The sequence below is a fragment of the Carassius carassius genome, chromosome 16 (assembly GCF_963082965.1).
Source record: "Carassius carassius chromosome 16, fCarCar2.1, whole genome shotgun sequence".
Lineage (NCBI taxonomy): Eukaryota > Metazoa > Chordata > Actinopteri > Cypriniformes > Cyprinidae > Carassius > Carassius carassius.
The window spans coordinates 17237355-17259446 of NC_081770.1; the positions used below are offsets into that span (position 1 = coordinate 17237355).

Consider the following 22092-nt stretch of genomic DNA (forward strand, 5'->3'; position numbering starts at 1 on the left):
AAATATATGGTTAAAAATTTGTATTTTTGGCTAATGTTAAAGTAGACCCTTATTACTCATGCTCAAAGCTATGTAAAACTCTGGAAAGATTACTTTTTCATATTTATTATTTTTTGTAATTTCCTTATTTTCTCTCATTACCGAAACATGCGTGATGATTTACAATTTCTTTTATTTAATTGTTTTACTAAAAGATACCGTACACATTTGTCATGTAGCAGACCTTAAATAAGCAGTGTTGTATAATATGTATATACATTTTAAAACAAAGTATGATTATCTAATTATTGCTTAATTTGTAAAAAATATACATGTTGCGGTAATGAAAATGCCATTTCGGTAATGAGGATCAATGTTTCGGAAATGATATTTAGCTCACACATTCACTGTTGACAAAGGGGTTTGATGCTTAAACCTATTTTACATATTTAAAACTCATACAATTTTTAAAAGAACATTTATTTCATAAACAGTGTTTAATTTTCTCATTTATCGTAATCATCGCAGTACCATGCCTTGTGTTAACAAGTTACAATCTTATGCTCTTCTTAAGAATCATGTCATGTAGCCTACACTGAAGTACTAATAATTATACAACCATTAGTATACATTTTATCATTCTAGTTAAACATACAACCATGTGATGAGAACTTTTTCAATGTAACATATCGTCATGTGGTCCTGAGAACATTTAAATATAACAGCATCATGTGCTCTTGTAAAAATAATTTAGTTTAGCTAAAACACTTTGAATAGCAGCAACTCGATTTATGAGTTGGTCAAACAACTAAAACAAACAACTGGAACGACTGCTCTGTACCAATCACGTTTTCCCTCAACTGTAACTCATTCATGAGCATTTCTTGTGTTTTGCCCATATGTCAGGTAAAATGCAGAAATGTCTAGCAGAGGAGGTGACAGGAAGTGGTTCTGGGATTATGTCCCGTATGTCCTGACGATAGTACCAGACCCTTTCTCCTGGAAATCTGATGCTTGGTACATAGAAGCGGTTCTCCCCGGCACAATTCATGGTGTCGACTTCATACTGCCCTTCAGCAATCTGTTTTAAAAACATTTGTATAGCCTCTACACATTTTGACTGGACAGCATGTACTGTAATATAATGTAACTGAGAAATATTCACACATTAACAGAAATCTTGAAATTAAATTCACCTGTGTGACTGTACCAGGAAACAAGTCACCATCGTATTCAATCAGGACCCACTTTCCAACCTCTATGGTGGCCTCTGTTCTGTCAGGGTCCTCATCTCTTCCCTCAGAGAACATGTGGCAATTTGTAGAAAAGCACTGGCAATTTTTTCCACAAAAGCATGACACCTCCCGTGTATTTATGACTCCTGGTTTTGTGGATGTCAGCTGTTAGGGTTGAATTGAAAAAGACACAATAACTCAGTTACATTATTTTATGAGATTATTTCAGATACTGGTGTGGTCTGCTTTCCATGTTAATTACATGGAGAATTTAACTTATTTATTTAACTTCTGTAACTACATACTACTTAACTACATTTACCTATTAAACTACATTTCTTCATATTTAATCATATAATTAACATAAATGTTGACTCACTTGGTGTATTTTCAGTGTCCCAGGAACTGCTTTCAGGTTGGGGGGAACCAATTCGCAGCTGGCCTTTATTTTCTCCTCTGATACTTTGTACAGAGTCACTGATGAATTGTTCTTCAGCTGCTCATACAGAGAGTCTGCATCAGGAATACTGGTCCCATAAGAAACAATTCTGTCCGCAAGATTCTTCAAGGCCCCACCAACTCCATCTGGTGCACCTTTGCCATGTGATGCCTCAGTATAGTTCCAGGTCACCCATTCAAATCCATGCATAAAGGGCACAGTGGAGGCTAGATAGAAAGATGTTTTGTTTCTATACTGGGAAGTTGGGCCATCTGAAATGAAATGTAGGTTGTGGACTTCAGGATACTTTCCTCGTATGTATCTCAGCACTGGGTCAAGATGAGCCCAGGTTGCCACTGCATCGTGCTGTAGAGATGATGAGAGGGATGCGAAGGCTTCCACTCTGCCCCTACTGAGATAAGAGTACCCCGGTGTGGAGGGTTACCTGATCATTCCCAGTTCCAAAATGGGTGTCCTTGATTTCTTTGGCATATTTGCAGCTGTAATTTTCGCTGTAATCCACATGCACAGCAACAGCATCATCTGTCAGGGTATCTTTCATTGCTTTCAATGACAAATATTGGTTTCTTGACATTAAACATGTGAATGGCAAAACCTGGAAGGTGTTCTGTTGTTAGGGCCAGCAACCGCTCAATGGATGAGGTACGTTTTTCGAGGACCGTTTTCTTTGTCTGCCTTTCCTCTGTAGATCCATCCTTGAGGGTCTTTGTTACAGTGACAGACCTTGTGACCCACTCTTGCCAGATGACAGTGTTCCCCTGAGTGAGAGGATCTAAGGATGTGGGAAAGGTCTTTTCTATGCATTTTTGACATCTGCTGTACATGCAGGACATGTTGCCAGTGTCACACACACTGGACTGCACAAGATCCTCTGGGCTTGATGTTTCAGTGATACCCAGTTGTTGCATTCTTTTTAATTTAAAGCCAATGTTCTCATGTATTTTACATGCACACGTCTCTCTGTCTTTAACTTTAGGCCTAATAATCCAAAATGGCCTCAATCTAAAGAACTGAGCTTTGGACACTGTTTGCTCAGGATGTTCAACAAGGAAGCGTTGATGGAGTTTTGCCAAGGTGTCTGTGAGTGCTCTTTTTCTATAAATTTGTCCCTTGCGACGAATCTCTCCAGACTTGCCATTTATGATAGTTGAGACATCATCCCGATGTAGGAACATGCTCACAACCTTGTCAAGTTGTTTGCGCCTGCTATTGATCATCAGTCCCTTTTTAGCCTCTCTGATACTGACCCCCTGTGAAATATTTGCTGGTAGCATTGCACTTTTTGTTCTATTAGCCGCCAGCCTTCTAATTTTTCTGTTTAGTGTCAGCAGTTGTGTTTTCTTTGCCCTAAGTTTCTCTTCAACATACCTTAGTTTTGCTCTTAATTTGGCCACAGTCCTTGATGCCCGCTCTCTTTTTTTAATGACTGGCCGTGTTCTCTGGGGGGTGGATGCCTCAATTGGCCCTTTCAGGTCTAAACTTTCTTTTGCTGGTGTTCTGTTCAGACTTTCATTATTTGTGTCTAGTTCCTGTCTGTTATTTTCTTCATTTCCAAAGGAATTTTCTGTCTCACTTAATGAAGATGTTGGGGTTAGATCTAGAAGTGCTTGCTCTTGCTTTTTTTTTCTGTAATATTTTGCCGAATTTTTCTTCCACATTTTTTTTTTCTCTCATGCTGTCTACTTGTGAGGTCCTGAGTAGTCTTAATTTTACCATTTTCTTTACGTTTCCGATACCTGAAAAAGAAAAAATAATGAAAGGTGAAATGCAGTAAGCACTGACATAAATACAAACTTTGGACACAATTTGCACACAATTTTTCATTTATGAATGGTAGGTGTGTGTGTGTGTGTGTGTGTGTGTGTGTGTGTGTGTGTTTGTGTGTGTGTGCATGCGTGTGTGATATTAGTGAAAGAGAGTGTGTGTATCTACAATATAGTGTATACTGTACAATTATGTCAGCCTTCACATTTGCATGTCAGCAACTGTGTGTTTGTGTGTGTGTGTGTGTGTGTGTGTGTGTGTGTGTGTGTGTGTGTACTTATGTTTCTGTGCGCGTACATGTGTCTGTGTGGGAATGAGTGCAAGTGTTGGTCAAAACAATTAATCCAAGTTATATTTGCTCCCTATTATCGCCCTGTCCCCCTGACCTTTCTCTCTCCTTTCTTCTGTACTCCTCAAGTAACACTGGATTACTATATATTTTTTCCCTATGCTTTGCAAGCCTGTCTTTCGCTGATGCCCTTTTCTTTTCAACTGATGCTTGCCTGTAACAAAATATACAATATCCATCTTGATTGAATGTAACATTTTATAAAAAAGACATAGAAATACATTGTTTTACAGTAAAAAATTAAATAATTAAATTAAATATTACATTTATAGTAGGTGGCCTATACTGCATTCATAATCCTTTTTGTGGAAGCACTTCATAAAAATGAAAAATTAGTGAGCCTTGCTGGGGGGGTTGTAATAGCTATTTTGTTTACGCAATCTGTTCAAGAAGTGTTTAAGGCAAATATCAAGTTATATTGAAATTAGCAAGAGTTATAGTGCACGTTTCTCCTTCATAAGTCTTTTTCTCATTACTGAAACATTGAGTATCTCCACCGCAACAGGCCTTCAATTGTTGCGGTGAATGATAATGGTGTTGCGGAGGATGAGCGACCTTAAACATTTTTGCTTACTGTGGAAGCTAAATGAGGGTTAGCTAAACTTTCCCTCTCTTTTTATATTTAGACCATAATGGGGTATATAGTAATCAAAAAATTAAACTGGCAACATTTTTTAAAACTTCGCAAACTCATGTTTCGGTAATGAGAACTAAAATGTTGTGTAGGTACTTTGACAAACAAAATTTTAACTTTTATCTGGAGAAAAAAAATAAGAACTGCTTACCTGGTAGCCATCTTGAGTGTCACAGTCAATTATGTCCCTTCCAGCAAAACTCCTTGAAAATGTTAGTTCCTTGAGGACTTAAACAACGATTGAAAATTGTTGCGGAGGATGAGAAAATTGGTCTTGGACACATTTATATTCCTTATTATTTTTACTACATTTACCACTGATCACCAAATACCACATGTTTATTTACTGTAAATGTTTATAGTACAACATGCACTGAAGCTTTTTATTTTTTATATTTTTTAATTATAAAAAATTCCACCTCAAAGAACCCAAATCCAGTCATGGACACGTTGCGGTAATGAGAAATTTTCCCTTAAATGTGAAAAAAAAAAAAAAATTGGTATTTATGATGTAATTTGAAATCATGTGCAAAATAGTAGATGAAGAGATGTTTATAACTGTATCTTTCTTATTTTGATAGCATTTACTTTTATCATCAAAATGTTTCATGACACCTCATAAGTCTAATTTCGCGAGAATCACCCAAAAGTGAGGTTTTCCATACTGTTCCACTATTGAATGCAACCCAGATATGCACAGGTATTGAATCCAGTCTGATTGCCTTTTCAATAGACTCGATTTTTACTCTTCCTGGAATTATATGAAATAAAGAGTAGTACAGCTTCATTCCGGACACCCTTCATGTTGGCAATAATAGCATTAAATCTGCCACAAGACTAAAGAGAATATGTGATGTGCAGTTTCCTGGCAGGTGCGAAAATGTCAATTGAATCCCTTTAGTTCCTTTTTCTCATCATTTTCAAATCTTGAGGTGAATCTAATGAACACACAGCCTGAAAATGTAGTCAGGATTCACCATTTGTATACTACAGGAATCATTCAGACAAAATGAAAACCCATTGTTTATTCTCCCTCATTTCGTTCCAAACTTGTATAGAGTCATTTTGGTGTTATCAAGCTTGAAAGATCACTTCAAGCTCCCATTGTATGAGAAAAGCTATGTAATCTTCAAAATATTAGCTTATTCTGTTTTACATGCAGAAAAAAAAAACCTTTTTGCAGTTTTGGAATGATGTAGTGTGATGACAGATGGCTAGTCTTAATATTCTATATTCTGTGGTATACTCCACTCTTTGGCTAATAGTAGGTCACCAAGTCAAAAAATTGCATACAGTACACAATATACATGCTATATTCAACAGAAATAAATGTAGCATGTTAGCACACTAACATATTTACAAATCAGAAGGCCAAAGGTGAACACAAACAAAATGAAGCCCTGCAAAAATCCACATTTGACTAGATGAAGTGGAATTAAAGTCAACTGAAAATGCTTAGGCATAAACGTGTCATAGGCTTCCGAAATAAACTAATGAATGGCGATCCCAGATGTGGAAGAGGCATCAGCCGATGATCAGTTGCGCAATTAAGCAGATTTATCTAGCCATCCTCCCTGTGCTACCTTGCACGTTGATCCTAGCGTGGTTATCATAAATGAGAGCTCGCTCTCGGAGAGGTTGAAAAATGTCAGTCTGTGATAAACAGCCCTCTCTAGCTCTCCTAATCTGTTCGCTAATTTGTGTTAAAACTCCCATTTTGTCACCAAAGCAGCCCCAGGGAGCATGCGAAAAACATCGAGGGAAACGGGGAAGATCCCAATGCTAATCAGAGCGTCTGGCACAAAGTCATGCGTTAGCATACCTGCATAACAATATCTCATTGATATGAAGGTTGGCTGGGAAAGCTAATAGCACTTGTGAGCCTCGCAGCTATTGCCAGAAACAATCAGTCAATACACACGCTCAATGACTTTGCCGTTTGAAAAGAGTTCCATACAGCAATTCAAATAATTCACATAATCAATAAAAAAACACATTGCTCAATCGTATGCCATCTGCGGTATCTTTGAAGACACGCTTGAGGGAGTAGGAAATTATTCTTTGCAGAGTGTAAGGACAAGGAATGCAGAACAACAGCATTCAGAGCGAAATATAATTAAAAGGAATTGAAAGCATACAACAAACAACAAGACCCTAAAAATACATACTTGATGAAAATAGCTGGCACAGGAAAAAAAATCATGACAAAAATGCTCTGACATGTTGGCCACCATCTGGTAATGGCAGCTGTAGTGAACTCTGTACTTGTGCCAATGAACAGGATTTTAATTGCACAAATTTGGCCAAAAGTGCAGCAAAAGTATTGACCCATAGAGATGCAACATCACATCACACTAGACAGTCATCTCCCATGCTTGTAAATGCAATAATAAATTGCCGAATTTGTAACGTCAACTGCTATCACACAAGACATATTTCCAGAGCCCTAGAGTTATCTATAGAGAAAATAAAAATGATATGTTCAGCAGGATTTCCTTCAAAATGTGGTATACTGCTCACATTGCACCTGCTTTATCTCCAGGAGCAGGAAGCGATGTGCCTTTAAACAGGAATTGATAGTGCAAAGATTTTCCTGAGGTTCTCCTGTTCTTCTAAGAAAAATACCCTTATAATCTCACTGGAATCACAACAATCTCACAGATTTGTGCTCTGATCTACCAAGATTATATAAACACTATAGAAGTAACAGATGCCAATCCCCAAGACCAAATTACTTAAGAAAATACTACATCTGATTTTGAATTTAAAGCTTTGCTCTCTTATATGTCAACAATTTTTCTCACTTCTGTTTTAACTTTAGAAGTTGACAGTCACCTGAGATATGAATGAACAACCTCTGATCAATAAATCTCCTCTCAGACCACACATCTTATGTAGAAAACTTTCAAATGACTCCATAATTTCCAGAGAGAGTGAGAACAAAGGTGGACGTTCCCTAGTCACCCGAACAAAGCCTCAAAGATAACTTTGATCCACAACTGTTTCCTGTTCAATTCTCACATCCCCTGCAGGCACGTCACACAAAACATGTTGTAGTACCCCGTACGAATTTCTTATTAATAAGCCTAGAGTGTGTCTCATAATTGAGGATCCCTGTGGATCACATTTGAAGCAATAGATGGATGTCAAAACGATCACTTACTGATAGTAAGACTGCAGTCGTAAAAGCTGTAGCCTGGATAGCACTGACATCCCTGCTCCACACATTCCCCATTTCCATTACAGAAATTTGGACAACGTAGGGCTGTTGCGATATCCGCAAATGGTCTAGAAGCCTGGGAATGCTGGATTCGGTTCTCCAACCACTTCCGTTCACATTCGTTCTCCAGGAAGGACACAAGGGCATCCTCCCAGGCCAAATCATCTTTCAACTGAAGATCCAGGATGCAGAGATCAACAGCTTCTTCCAGGCACCGACCCAGCAGACTCTTGCATACTGTGCCCACGGTTGAGTTCACCAAGGCCAGCTGGCAGACCTCCAAAGCTTTGGCAGAATTGAGGCCACTAGCTGTCGCCCAGGAAGGGTGGGCAGCTGGATGGCTGGAAGAGCGGTGGTCATCTGGAAAGAAGTAGGCAAAACTTTCGAGGTCAGTCTGGCTTAGGGCCTGGACGGTGTAAATGGGCAAAATGTCAAGGGTTTGTCTTTTAGGCCTTCCACCTGAGCTTGGTAAGGGCACCTTAGATTCATTCAAGCGAGGAGCATCAACTTTAAATAATGAGTCTAATTCTAATTCCTCTAAAGAAGGAGAGTTTTCTGCCAGACCTTGGGACACTTGAGACTTCAGTTTAACACCTAATTCTAACACTTCAATCAACGCCTCCCGCTTCTGGACGTTACGGGTGGAGACAGTTTTAACGGCGTACTCGGCAGTGGCATCTTTGTAAGGGAATAGGGTTGTGTAATCTGTGTCATCGTGAGATAGGCAGCGAGAGATGGGAGGCGGGTTTAATAGGTCTTTGGAGGCACGTGCTGAATGGAGGGACAGGCTGTATCCCTTTTGACAAGCACAGAAATTCCACTTTATCTCCTCATCCACGGCAGGTGGCGTGCTGTCAAACAGGCTCTCCCCAGGCGCGATCCTGACATGAGAAATAAAACAAAAATATGACTGTCTCAAATCAGCCTTTGAATTAAACCCTCAAGCACTGCGTCAAGAGAGGATTTAGAGTTCGAGAAAGGTTAACCCATTAGATTAGAGACCTTTCTCTGTTTTAATTATATTTGTCATCAAAACTAGCAAATGAAGGTTAAGTGGTGATGCAAAACCAAACTGATATCCAAGCCTCCTATTAACTCCAACTTATTTGGCATCTTTTGGAAGTTTACAGATTGTAAATGTGTGATAATTTTTGTACATATATCTGACCATGTTCATAGTTCTTACCAGCATTATAGCACCATATTTCTGAGCAGGACCATTAGTTGAATCTTCAGGTACACCTTAGAGAATGGCACTTCAACTTCAGTCCTGTGGGGCAAGTGTCCTCCTGAGTTTAAAACTTACCCCAACCAAACAACCCCAAGCAAACTAATTAAGGTGTTCAGAATTACTTTCAAATTACAGAAGGGTGGGTTAAATTGGGATTGGTACCAACGTTTGCAGGACAATAGCCCTCCAGGACTGGAGTTGAGGAGCCTTAGAGGACCTTAGTGGCACATCTCATGACAGCTTTGGTTCTGACTTATTTACCCATTCAGATTTATTACCCTTCTTATACTCTGTATATTGTTTCAAGTGAAAATATAGACTACATGGATGTTAAAAAAGCATTTCTCACCTCCAGTCCTGAATGAATTCCTCTAGGTTTTTGTCATGGTAGCTTGTGCCTACAGGATGGTGGAGGTCATTGTGGCTGTTCCGGTCAAATAACCCACACAGGCCTCTGGTGGCGTTAAAGTCCTGACTTGGAGCCCTGACGGACAGACTCATTCCCCAGTCACTGACGTCTGCTCGCACAAACGCCCCTGAGGCAAAAACGATCTGCAGGGGTCAGACAAAAATCACATAACATTCTTACATATTTAATGTCAAACATTAAACCATCAAACATTAAATCATCAAAATCAGGTAATGTTGACCCTTAAATATGTAAGGCTTTTTTTTTTTTTAATAAATATGGAGAAAAGATCTACAAAGAGAAAAACCTGTTCATTTATATTTCTATTTATTATTAATAAATTAACATATACATATATATATATATATATATATATATATATATATATATTTTATATTTGACAAAAATATTATTTATAATATATTATAAATTTATATACATAAATATATTCTTTTCACTGTCTGTCCATGCATACACTGGGTCTATTCAACATCTGAAATCATTACTTCATCTATTGCCTAAACTAAACATCAGTTTACCTCAACTTTAATCATAAACTAAATGCACACGTTAGTAAAAGATCCCATTTCTGTGGCAGCTGGTTATGAGGACATTAGCGGCAATTTGTCAAGGCTCTACATCAGAATATTACAAATCTAGATAAATGTATCCATCACAACCCACTTTCTCATTCAAACTGTGTCACAATGCAACAATGATAACATCTGCTGCATTGACAGGCCGATGGTCTATGGAGACGAGAGCTTTCAAAATCTTTTTGCAGGGAAAAAAAAAATCATCTTTTCTAGACAGATGAGGTCTGTGTTAACTTTTCAGACAATTTTGCCATGAAATTTAAACTTGAACAGCATATATTTCACAGTGAGCTTGACTGAGATTTCCTGAGATTGCATGTCAATGTGGTATCATACAGTCTATTGTGTATTCAGTTAGATCAAATATATATTTTAAAATTTGAGCAGTGTTTGGGAAAGTTACCTTTTAAAGTAATGCATTACAATATTGTATTGCTCCATGTGAAAATTTACAAATTTAATTACTTAGATACATTTTCTGGAAAGTAATGCATTAAATTACTTTTGAGATACTTTTTTTCACCTGGGCTGGGCTTGCTTATTTGTTTTTAATAACAAAACAACCACAAAAGTTATATTTTTGGCGACTGTAATGGCCATTTCACACCTCACTCCCAATTTCTCTCAATGGGGAGAGGTGTGAGTGAATAAATGGGAACAATAACTTGAAAAAGTAACTCAGATATTTTGTTGTAAATTTAAACGTAATACATTACTAGTTACTTGAAAAAGTAATCTGATTAACTTGCGTTACTTGCAATGCTTTACCCCAACACTGAATGAATTAGTGAAACAAATGTTTTACTGCAGCATAAAGTAGTCTACGAATAAAGCCTCATTTTTTAAAACCTATCCATATTAATTCATAATTATTAGCTACCACAGCATTGTATTGTAACCATACCGTGACTTTCTTCCCTTGATGCGTCTCATGGATCTTAATTTGATTTGTTATGTACGGTCCCAATGCCTTGACGGACAAGTGGGGGCGAGTTTCTCGCAGCTGCCCATTGCACATGTCAAAGGTCACAACCTCGTTGCCCTCTCGAGCCGCCACTCCGCAGGTACACGCCACAGAATAATGTCGGCTCCCACAATCCCATTGCCTCGTATGGACCTCAAAAACACGCTTTGTGCTCTTATAAAGCAAAAACGTGCCTGTTTGCTGGTTCTCGTATCGCCTGAGTGGAATAAGGTTAAAGTAAGATTAATAGATGACAATTTTAAAATGAATTAAATGTAATAAGATACACAGAAAGAGATACACAGACTGATAGCTATCTTGCTTCTTTTCCAAGTTCTGTTTTGCTGTGCTAAAAGTCATGGTGATTAAAATAAATGAAATTCAGAAAACCTCTGTGTGCACTCTATAAACAACCTTTAAAGACTAGACAGCTGAATACAACCTCTCAGAGGACTACTTGAACTTAATAGCAAAGTGGAGAAGAGGCAAGAAGAAAGAGTCTTCTTAAAAAGAACTGCAAGATAAAACAAGAGCAAGAAATTGAGGGAGAGAAACCGAGGCAGCCATTTTCACAAGACAGTTTCAGCATCATTTACTTTGATGGTGACCGTGACACTTTGCAGTTATTGCTCTGTGCGGTGGCTTTGCTGTAAACACACAGTGCTCTATATATTGCGCTATAGTGTGTGTTTAAATCCATATCTATTGTCCATTCAGGCCATATGTGCTTCTCCACTGGAGGAAATTGTGGCATAGGGCCGACATCTGTCAAGGACATATCCGCTAATGAGGACAGTTCCTGTACACTTTCATGAAGATCCCTCCTTCTGAGCCAAATTCAAAGTGTACAAACTGCGCCACACGAATCTGAAATCCAAAGTGACCTTTACGTTTCTGCCTCATTACCTGAAAATGTACCATTTGAGCATATGTCTTGTAAAAGTCACATAACTTATGTCGAAATAATCACAGGCGATCTAAAACAGTTAAATTGTCCTTTGCAAATGCCAAAGAAAGAAATAAAAACTCTCAGTAAATTATTTGTGCTGCTTCACAAAGAATCAAAAGTCATTGTTCTGTTCATTGTTTGCGCAATTCTTTACCATATGATCTCCAAAAAACAACTTGTACAAATCTTCCCTGCCATCAAATCAAATTTAAGAGTACAAATGATAGATCTGCGCTACACAAATGTGAAATCCAAAGTGACCTTTACGTTTGTGCCTCATTACCTGAAAATGTACAATTTGAGCATCTGTCATGTAACAACTTAAGTCACACAACCAGACAATTTATAAGAATTCAATTCGTCAATCACAAATAACAAAGAAATAAATAAAAAAGCCTTCGGGAAATTTTCTTTGTGTTCACTTTTGGGAATCGAACCCACAACCTTGGCGATGTTAGCCGTTATCACAATGCTTTACCAGTTAAGGTACAAAAAAAAGGACCTCCTTTTCTGAAAACTTGTAAATGTTTTACCTAAAAGTGCAAGTGATCAGTCTGTACCACACAAATCTTAAATCCAAAATGACCTATACATTTGGGCCTCATTAACTGAAAATGTACCATTTGAGCATCTGCCATGTAAAACTCACATAATTTGTTAATCACAGGCAGTCTAGCAGAATTCATATTGTCCACTGAAATGCCCAATAAAAGGGAATAAAAAGCTTTCAGTATATTTATTGTGGTCCTTTGGATTCAAACCTATGACCTTACCATGGTTATTGTCATATTATCAGAAAGCTTTACCAGTTGAGAACCAATAAAAAGAAAGAAACTTGTCTAAAAATTCAGAAATATTTTACCTGCCATCCAATGTAATGACATGAGGGTCAGTTAGGGAGTAACAGGTTGCCGTTGGAACATCTTGAACTGTGATCTGCATTCAGAAAAAAAGATTTAATTGGTAATGAATCATTCATACTGGCAGCTATTTGCACTGCAAATTTATCCATTGCTTACATAGAAAAATGACTCATAAAAAAGTAGCGAAACCATCTCAGGGAATCAAATTTCACAATTTAGATGCCACTGATGGGAATAATAGTTGCGGAGCTATGCTGTCTCTTGCCTAATTATAATGCTGAAGAGTATACAGTCTCTTCCCATTATTAAAGGGCACTGAGCAGCTTTCATGTTTACAGACAACACAGATGGTGGTCTGGGGCCAGCGGTGACAGATTATTTAAGAAGACTGGTGGTTTATGTGTGTTTATGTTTCTTTCCTTCATAATTACCACATTCTTGTCTGTCCTTTCAGTGTCAGCCTTATTAGAGGCTCTCTCTTCCTTTCAGAAGGGGTCAATTATAAGAGCTGTAAGGCCGAGTCACATTGGCTACGTTGACATGCACAATTTTTGGTTCAATCGGACTGAACTCATTCCGAATGATGAATCTGACTGTAGTGTTTAAATGAACGCTAAATAAAGTTATTGGGTTGATGTGCACATTTATATGTCCAAGCTTCGAATCGGAACAGATCTTTTTTTGACATGCGCACACTGCACAAATATAGAGTTCAACACCCACGCCCAAAACGGGTTGTCTGTACTTGAGTATCCAAAACAAGGTTGTCCTGCTCCACTTTACAGTTGCCGAGTGAAAGGACAGGACACGCATTTATACAACACTTTATTCTAAAGGAAGAGCCGTTCGTTCCGCGCTTCACACATCATTACGTTATTTCTGTGTCATTGCACATACGTAGTACTTTTAATTTTGTGGTTCAATCCGATCGAGTGTTTATATGCACTCTCAATCATATTTGAAGAGAAATAACCCACCCCCTTCAATCGGATCGAAATGTCCTTCCTATCAAGCTCAATCGGATCGATTAAGGTGTTTACATGAAGGCTTTCAGCCCGATTGAGGCTTCAATCTGATTACAAACGGATTATTTGGTTGCATGTAAATGTAGACAGTGTATCTCAAACCTGAAGAATTACGGAAAAAAAAAGAGAGAGAAGAAAATGCTCATGTCAAACTGTCTCTCTAAATTCTATATGAGCAGTTTTAACTTTTATATAAATATATTTTATATCAGATTTTATTTTATTTTTCAACCGTTACAAAAAAAGTATGACTGGATGAATGAATAAATAAAATAAATAAATAAAAAAGCTAAAAAAAAGAAAATGCAAATAAATATATATATATATATATATATATATATATATATATATATATATATATATATATATATATATAGTGGGAGGGGGGCACCAATTCCGAGTATGGGTTACCGTACAGTACTTGGCAAATGTCACAACTTTCACTTAAACTTATTTTACCCAAAAATAACTGAACAAAAATAATTTTCTAATTTTCCTGTGATCCTTTTTTATTTATGTTTTCCTTCTTACTTGGTAAAAGTGTTGAATGTTTTACTAATGCAATCATTACAACATAATTTGTAAAATAAAATTACTAAAATGTAATAACATCACACCTTGAAGTAGAAATGTTCCAAATGGTGCTACGTCTTGGGTACTGTACCTTTAAGACTTCTTAATGCATATAACCTTTGCTATGATTGGTTAATGTCAGAGTACCACCAGGGCACACTAGGGTTTCTTCAGGGTGGGTCAAATTGTAAAAAGAGCAAGAAAAATTCCCCTTGAAAACATTATCATGTAAATATATTCTAATCTTAAGCACTTCATTGTCCTTAAGGCCATTTCAAAGAGCACTTATCAAATTACAGATATTAATTAAGTACAAAACCACTCAAGCAACTAATATTAAATGTGAAATGCCTGCTAAAGTTGGGCTAACCTTCAGTGCAGGAGGGTTGTAACCTCTCCAGAGACGAGGGCTGCCTTCGGCGGGCTGAGTGGAGAGGAAGCTGACCCGGTCCCCGTCCCGGGTGAAATCAGTAACAGCGCTGAGAGTCACGGTACCCTGAGCACAGACGCTGTTTCGACAGGGCTGGGACAGGAGCTCGACTGAGCAGGATGATAAGGCCACGTTTGAAACCTTCACAACTACATTGTCTGAGACACACGGACAGAGATTATCAGTAGATACATCCTCAACCAAAATGAAAAAACTCAGAGACAAAATGTCCTTGAGAGGAAAAGGACAATTCATGCACAGGTGGTCACATTCAAGACATTTTACCTAAGCTACATAAAGCTTGGGAACAGTTTTTACAGAAGTGACTGAAGCACCTGCGTTGATAAAATAAACATACACACACACACACACACACATATATATATATATATATATATATATATATATATATATATATATATATGAATGTGACAATGAACCATTAAAAAAACCTGTTAAATAGTTTATGACACAAACAATTAAAACTTTACTTACCCATAGATTCAAAATGTACGTTAATAAAAAATAACACCAACATACACACACCTGCTTCATGTACGCTGAGAGCAAGAGTCACTTTGCAGCGGCGGTTGTGCTCAAACCCATGGCAGGGAATAGGGACTGTGCTGTGTACAGCCAAAACGTGCTTTTTAGCATCCTCACGGATGTGCAGGACATCTGGAACAAACTGCACAAAAAGTATTGTGTGGTTGGCCGAAGCCAGTGTAAACCAAACACCATCGTACAGCTCTTTTAGACATGGGTAATTATGCAACATAATATTTGCAATGCTGCAATGTGTATTTAGCCAGTAATTATTGCTTCAGATGTTGTGCATGATCCATCATAATTATGAAGAATTAAATGTGACAGGATTTACCTTAATTCCTGCGAAAACCCCTGCGCTTTCTTTAGACGCCGACTGCAAGCTGGAGGAGTTTAACAGGAAGGTGGACACGCTGCAGGAAAACTGTCAATCAAATAATACTGCCATGAAGGTCATGCTGATTGAGCAAAGAGATAGAAACTAGAAATCAATAGAAATCAATAATACACTTGTATTGCAGGGACCGTGTGTGTGTTTTTTTTTAATTAAGTTAATAAAAATGTAAATAATTCAAATTACAACTTGAAAATGTATTATTTTGTTATATATATATATATATATATATATATATATATACATGTTTTTGTTTATTCATGTATGGGAATGTAATAAAATATTGTCTACAAATAACTTTATTAAATATTTATTATTATTATTATTATTATTATTTCATATATGGATATATAATTTAAAATATATTAAAATAATAAATAACATAATGATAATAATAATAATAATACTACAAGGAAACATTAATTACTAAATAAAAATGAGAACTAAAACCTGAGATGGCAAAAATCAATGTTTCGTTTCATAATAATAATATTAATAATATTAATAATAATAATAATAATAATAATAAATACAAAATAAATGAATAATATATTTTTTTAATAATGTAAATATCAATATATAGTGAATTTACTTTTATTTTAAGGATCACTTTACTTTATTTATAAATAATGAAAAGAAAATGTACATTAAATGAATCATTTTATTTTAATTTTATTAATAATAATAATTTATTTCATTTTAATTTTAATAGTTGTATTCATACATGAGAATGTAGCCTTGCTGACATATCTTTCCAAAAAAAAGAAATACATACTTTTTTAAATAAATAATAATTAAATAAAAATAAATTTTTGTTTAAAAAGTGAAATTATTTATTTATTTTTCTTTTATTTATATATATATATATATATATATATATATATATATATATATATATACACACACACACACACACACACACACACAATACAATATACATGGACCCATTGGTTACAAAACAAAGATGAGAATTAAATCTTAATGCACGAATGTATTTGACAGACTTCATCATTACATGGCATTTAAAGCAATATATGGCACTGAAACAAATTATTTTTGTTTGAATTTGCTTTTGTGTGTGTATGAAGGATTTTCAGGTCTGTTTTGCCTGTATATGGTAATTACAGAGAGCATGAGGTGTGCTTGTATGACTGTGTGTGTGTGTGTGTGTGTGTTTAACTAAGTCCAGCTGTGACATGTTTAAGGGAACCTCACAACCCAAATCACAATGATGGTGTTCCTCAAACAGGGGCCTCTGTGATCTACAAACACGTTTTTTTATGACTGCAGGTAGCACAGAACATCTTAAAGTCAAACTTCACATCAAAATTAGCAAATCAGAATTAAACTTCTAGATAAAACTCCTTAATGTTATTTATGGTTTGTACACATGTGGCTTTGATTTGACCTTTCCTTTGACCTTCTTGACCAGCTCTCACTTCCGCTGTAACTCTTTCTAAACTCACATTAGAGGTCAAAGAGCGTCATGACTGAAGACACCCCTCACCAAAAACCCTTTCCTTTCTTGGTCTTGTGAGAAGAGAGCTAGATGGCTCTCTGGAGTATGTCCGTTATGCCAGAGAAAAAAAAAGAAAAAAAATTCAAAAGACAATGATGTGGCTAAAATTCAAACATATTTTTATCACTCAGTTATCAGTCAAAAAACTTCAATAAAAAAATCAACAACATACATTTTAAGTTGACTTTATATATTAAACGTTGTTTTAAGATTTCAGAGTCTAGCCAGATTCACATTTACATATATATTTTTACAAATTATACAAATTTTTCAAGTGTATACGAATATGTGTGTGTACATTGTTTTTTTTTTTTTTTACATTTTTGTACTAATTGTGGTATATCATAGTAAATTATTCTCGGTTTTGTCTGCCTTTAGCAAATAACATTTCCAAAATGTGCATATAAAAACGTATACACTCACTCCAGAAATAAATATTTTAGTACGGTAAGAAGCTGCACATATATATATATATATATATATATATATATATATATATATATATATATATATATATATTAGTGGTGGGCATAGATTAATTTTTTTAAATCTAGATTAATCTCACTGTGATCTTGAAATTAATCTAGATTAAAATGTCTCATTCGAATTCTGCCGAAGGCATTCAGAATATGTGTGTTACCCAAAGGTTTGAGAAGGGGTTTATCAAGCTAGGTGGTGCATTAGAAAAGGGGCTCATCTCCTGTTTCCAAAATGCATCACAAAGTGCTTGAACAAGCTGTAAACTAATTCCACATTGCACAAGGTGCAAACAACCTTACGCCTGTTTCACACATACTCCGTCTGCAGTGCCTATGCATTGCATATTTTTTTACGCAGCCATGTTAACGGATTCCAGTTGCGTTCCAGGAGCGTTGTGTCTGCAGCAGTGCAGCGATCGTTTATGTACCGAGTAGCGAACTGCAAACGCGTCCTGTGTGAAAGCACATCGAGTCTGTGCTGCACCACATATGTAACCCACACGGACTGCGTACGCACTGCAGACGGAGTATGTGTGAAACAGGCGTGAGCAGGGCCGGAGCTGGGGTCAGCGGGGACCCGGTGAAAGTTGTACCAGTGGGCCCTGTTGAAATTGTTTAATTTGTATATTCGTTTATTTTTATATTTATTTGTGCTATTATACACAATGTTTGAGTTTGTAGGTGTCAAGGTACAGAAACCAAATAATTAAATGTAAAATAGCACTGGATAGTCTTCAATGTAAAAATGAAATATACAATCAAACCTAAATTTATTCAGACACCTTCTACATTTCTCACATTATAACAGTTTTGCTATATATATCAAAAATTATATCTGGTGTCTGAATTAAATTTTGGTTTGACTGTTAAAACTACAAAGTAATTCAGTCAAGAGCAGTGAGTGATTTTCATTTTCATTTTCTTGGATTAACATTACAGCAGACAGTAGCTAAATTAGACGCGGTCACTTTAAGAGACGATGAACGCATCCAATATAATACACATTAGAGCTTAGATCGGGCCCAACAAATCCCCACGACTAGTTTAAAATGTTTCCATACCTCCAATTTTCCTCCAAACTTGCTCAAAGTTAATTCTCCTGTTTTAATTTTTTTCTTTGATTCTTCAAGCTCCATGTTGCACTTATTCTACTGAATAGTACAGCACGCACAGCAGATAAGATGCGTCACGCATGCGAGACTGCGAGTGGACGAGACGCTGCGCATGACACGTGACGTGCTTTATCAAGGGCCCGACCCGACCCGGCCCGGGGACGGTGGCGGGAACTATGGGCCCGGCCCGGCCCGGCCCGCGGGTCGATCTAAGCTCTAATACACATCCCATTTTTTTCCTCAACTGTTTACTTTCACTTAAGAAATAACTGACAGTTTTTTCGAGCATAATTTCCAAGGTGGATTTTTTGACATATTTTGTATGTATTTGTCGGCACAAGAGCAAAAATAAGCAAATTCGATGTTCAAGTGTTTTGTGACACCTTTCTCTGCGTGAGCCCTGAACACCAGAACACCGCGAGTACTGAATTGGGCTCTTTCACATCTTTTTGTTTGTTCAAACTGCGATTTGTTTTTGTTCGTTCAGGTGCAGGAGGGAGTTCGAGGAGAACTTCGCAGAAGAGAGCTCGGTTGAGTGTCGCTGTCCATGATACGCGGCTCTCTCTCTCGTGCGCATCGAACACAGCGCGCGAGTAACCAGCTCTGTTCAGCTTTTCCGTGTCTTGTTTTTGGATGCTTTAATGTTTAAATCGACAAGCGGTAAGGCTTAAAAAGACGTGAAAAAGATAAGCTTTCGTGACGATGCGCAGCAGTGGCCCGTCAACTGTCCTGAGCATCTTTTTAGGCTGGCCTCAGCCAGTCGGTTATATAAAATATCAAGGTGAAAGTCATCATAGCTTGCTTAGTATAGACCCAGCTCCCAAGCCAACTTTGAGAATAGATTAACGGCGATATTTTTTTTACCGCCCGATAAGAGTCTCACGTTATATATATAGTTATATATATATATTTATACACACACAAATAAGGTGTTTTTTACAACATTATTCCTTTTGCATAGTAGCAGTTAAAATATTTATTGTAAATCTAAACTTATAACATTAATGTAATTAAAATAAAAAATAAAACTAGCTATTTGTCACTGCCAGGATATTAACGTTTTTATAGAAAATATTTTATAGTTTGTTATAGAAAAACAAGTTATGCTCAGAGTCCAGAGCCTTGATCATAACATTATAACAGGCATCTTCCGAGTAGAGACCTGCGTGATCGCGGGACCCATCGCTGCAGAGTGCGGCGCGGGACAACACTTGTTGGGCGGGTACACACTCATGTGTGTGGGATGCGGGAGAATAATTAGGATGTGCTCACACTAGACAATCTTAACCCCCAAAGCCTGGTTCGTTTGACTAGTGTGATCGCACCGTTTAGCGGTCCCTGGCTCGGTTGGAAGAGGTGGACCAGAGCGCGGTTCAGTTATCTACAGATCAGTGAGTGTAAGCGCCGGAGCGCAGGTGTTCTGATACATGCTGCATGATTGCGTGAATATTTCTGAGCAGCAAAAGCGATAGAGGTGTACAGCAATATATTGACAGGCACATGTTCAATGTATGCACTATACAATATGTCCATCAAAGAAGTTATGTGACTGAATAATTCACTAGTCGTTAACAAACATAACATTTGTTAGAGCTATATATATATATATATATATATATATATATAAATTAATTTAGAAATTAAATTTACCACCTTAAAGGAAATGTTACGAGAAGCAAAAAACATCCAATCCGAACACGTTATGTATGTTTAATATGCAGATATGCGCTGCAGGATTTTAGACCAATAAGATTACACTGTGGGCAGGGCTAACCAGGCTAAAATGTATTTGCATAACATTGGAAATTTTACAGCAATTCACTAAAAATTTTAGCCCTTTTCATCATTCTCAACAAATCCAAAGTAAAATTAGATTTTCAAAATTTCATTTTACATTAAAACCACATTCTACAATCATCTCTTTACCGTTTCTCCCAGTCTGAAGTGAACTCCGTCCATCTCCACCAGTGAGTAGAGTCTGGTGGTTGTGTCTCGTCTGATCTCTACCTTCATGGTGTTGGAGGAGTATCTGGCCCACACAACCTGATACCCCACCGGCCACATGGACGTCACCCCAGTAAAGGAGCAGCGGAGGTGGACACTGCTACCGACCAGCTCTGGGGTCACCAAGGGTTTTGAGGTCAGTGAGGGGACGTTTGCTTTACAGAAAAACAAGAAAAAAAACAAAAAAAAAAACAAGGTCATAGGATGAAATAGAAATGCATTTGTGACCCTGGACCACAAAACCAGTCTTAAGTCGCTGGGTATATTGTTAGCAATAGCCAAAAAAACATTGCATTGGTCAAAATTATAGATTTTAAGTAAAGATCACTTTCCATGAAGATATTTTGTAAATTTCCCACCGTAAATCAAAACTTAATTTTTGATTAGTAATATGCATTGCTAAGAATTAATTTGGACAATTTTAAAGGCAATAAATTTTGCACCCTCAGATTCCGGATTTTCAAATAGTTTATCTCGGCCAAATGTATTCCGATCCTGATAAACCATACATCAATTGAAACCTTATGTATTCAGCTTTCAGATGATGTATGACCTTTTTTTTTTAGAAACTGACACTTAAGACTGGTTTTGTGCTCCAGGGTCACATATATGTATTGTATTGTATGTAGAAAATTCTAGAACTTAAAACTTACCCTTACATACACTGCTAACTATGGTTTCTCCAGGTGGGCACAGTTTAGGTGTGTATGGTGAAGCAACTAATTAAACAAAACAAACAACAACAACAAAAAATCATTAAACTTCCTTTTTATACTTTAATAGTATAAAGAAATCAATACTTATCATGTAATCTGTAAATATTATATATATTTTTTTATTATTTAGATTTTTTTTTTCTATAAGACCAGTTACCTTCCTGCTTATACTTTCCTATTATAAATAAATAGATATATAAAATCGAATATACAAGTGTGTTTTTTATTAAACAAATTAATAATTTATTTTTTTAGGCAGGCAGGCAGATATATAGATAGATGTCACCTTAAATAATGCATAGTGCTATGGGATGAAGCCCTCACTTTCATGTCGTGCCAAAACTCTAAAATCCAAACAGTTTCCTTCTCCCTGAAGCCATCATCGAAGTGTCATAAATCCGTGAAAAATTGCTACATGAATCCAGTAATCTGATTTGCGCCCCTGCAGAACTTCGGTCACCCAAAATCGATCCTAAGCTAAAAACGACCCAAATACTCTCACACATGGTTGATGATACAGTCATTTATATGGATATAGGAGATGTTTGAGAAAGTCAGTGAGGAAATGCAGCCAAAGAAAGTGAAATATTGATCACCCACTACAAATTAGATGGCAGTTTCTCACTGGGCTGTTGTGTAGG

The 22092-nt window shown here is 36.8% G+C and overlaps 2 protein-coding genes across 3 annotated transcripts in view; both read right to left on the reverse strand.

The window, feature by feature from the left end:
- Positions 1-22092, reverse strand: part of LOC132159765 (von Willebrand factor D and EGF domain-containing protein-like) — a 69269-nt gene that overhangs the window by 38878 nt on the left and 8299 nt on the right. For both annotated transcript variants that reach the window (XM_059569366.1, XM_059569365.1), the window contains exons 4-12: positions 21389-21454; positions 20658-20890; positions 15562-15651; positions 15228-15369; positions 14622-14839; positions 12653-12726; positions 10782-11058; positions 9222-9424; positions 7585-8522 (exon numbers count right to left, since the gene is read on the reverse strand). In XM_059569366.1, coding sequence (XP_059425349.1) covers positions 7585-8522; positions 9222-9424; positions 10782-11058; positions 12653-12726; positions 14622-14839; positions 15228-15369; positions 15562-15651; positions 20658-20890; positions 21389-21454 — 2241 coding nt within the window. The remainder of the gene's footprint in view (positions 1-7584; positions 8523-9221; positions 9425-10781; positions 11059-12652; positions 12727-14621; positions 14840-15227; positions 15370-15561; positions 15652-20657; positions 20891-21388; positions 21455-22092) is intronic.
- LOC132159779 (uncharacterized) lies at positions 2088-4044 on the reverse strand. Its single transcript, XM_059569385.1, has 2 exons — positions 3825-4044; positions 2088-3410 (listed from the first exon to the last, which is right to left on the reverse strand). The coding sequence occupies exon 2, from the start codon at positions 3330-3332 to the stop codon at positions 2193-2195; it is 1140 nt and encodes a 379-aa protein (XP_059425368.1). The 5' UTR covers positions 3333-3410; positions 3825-4044; the 3' UTR covers positions 2088-2192.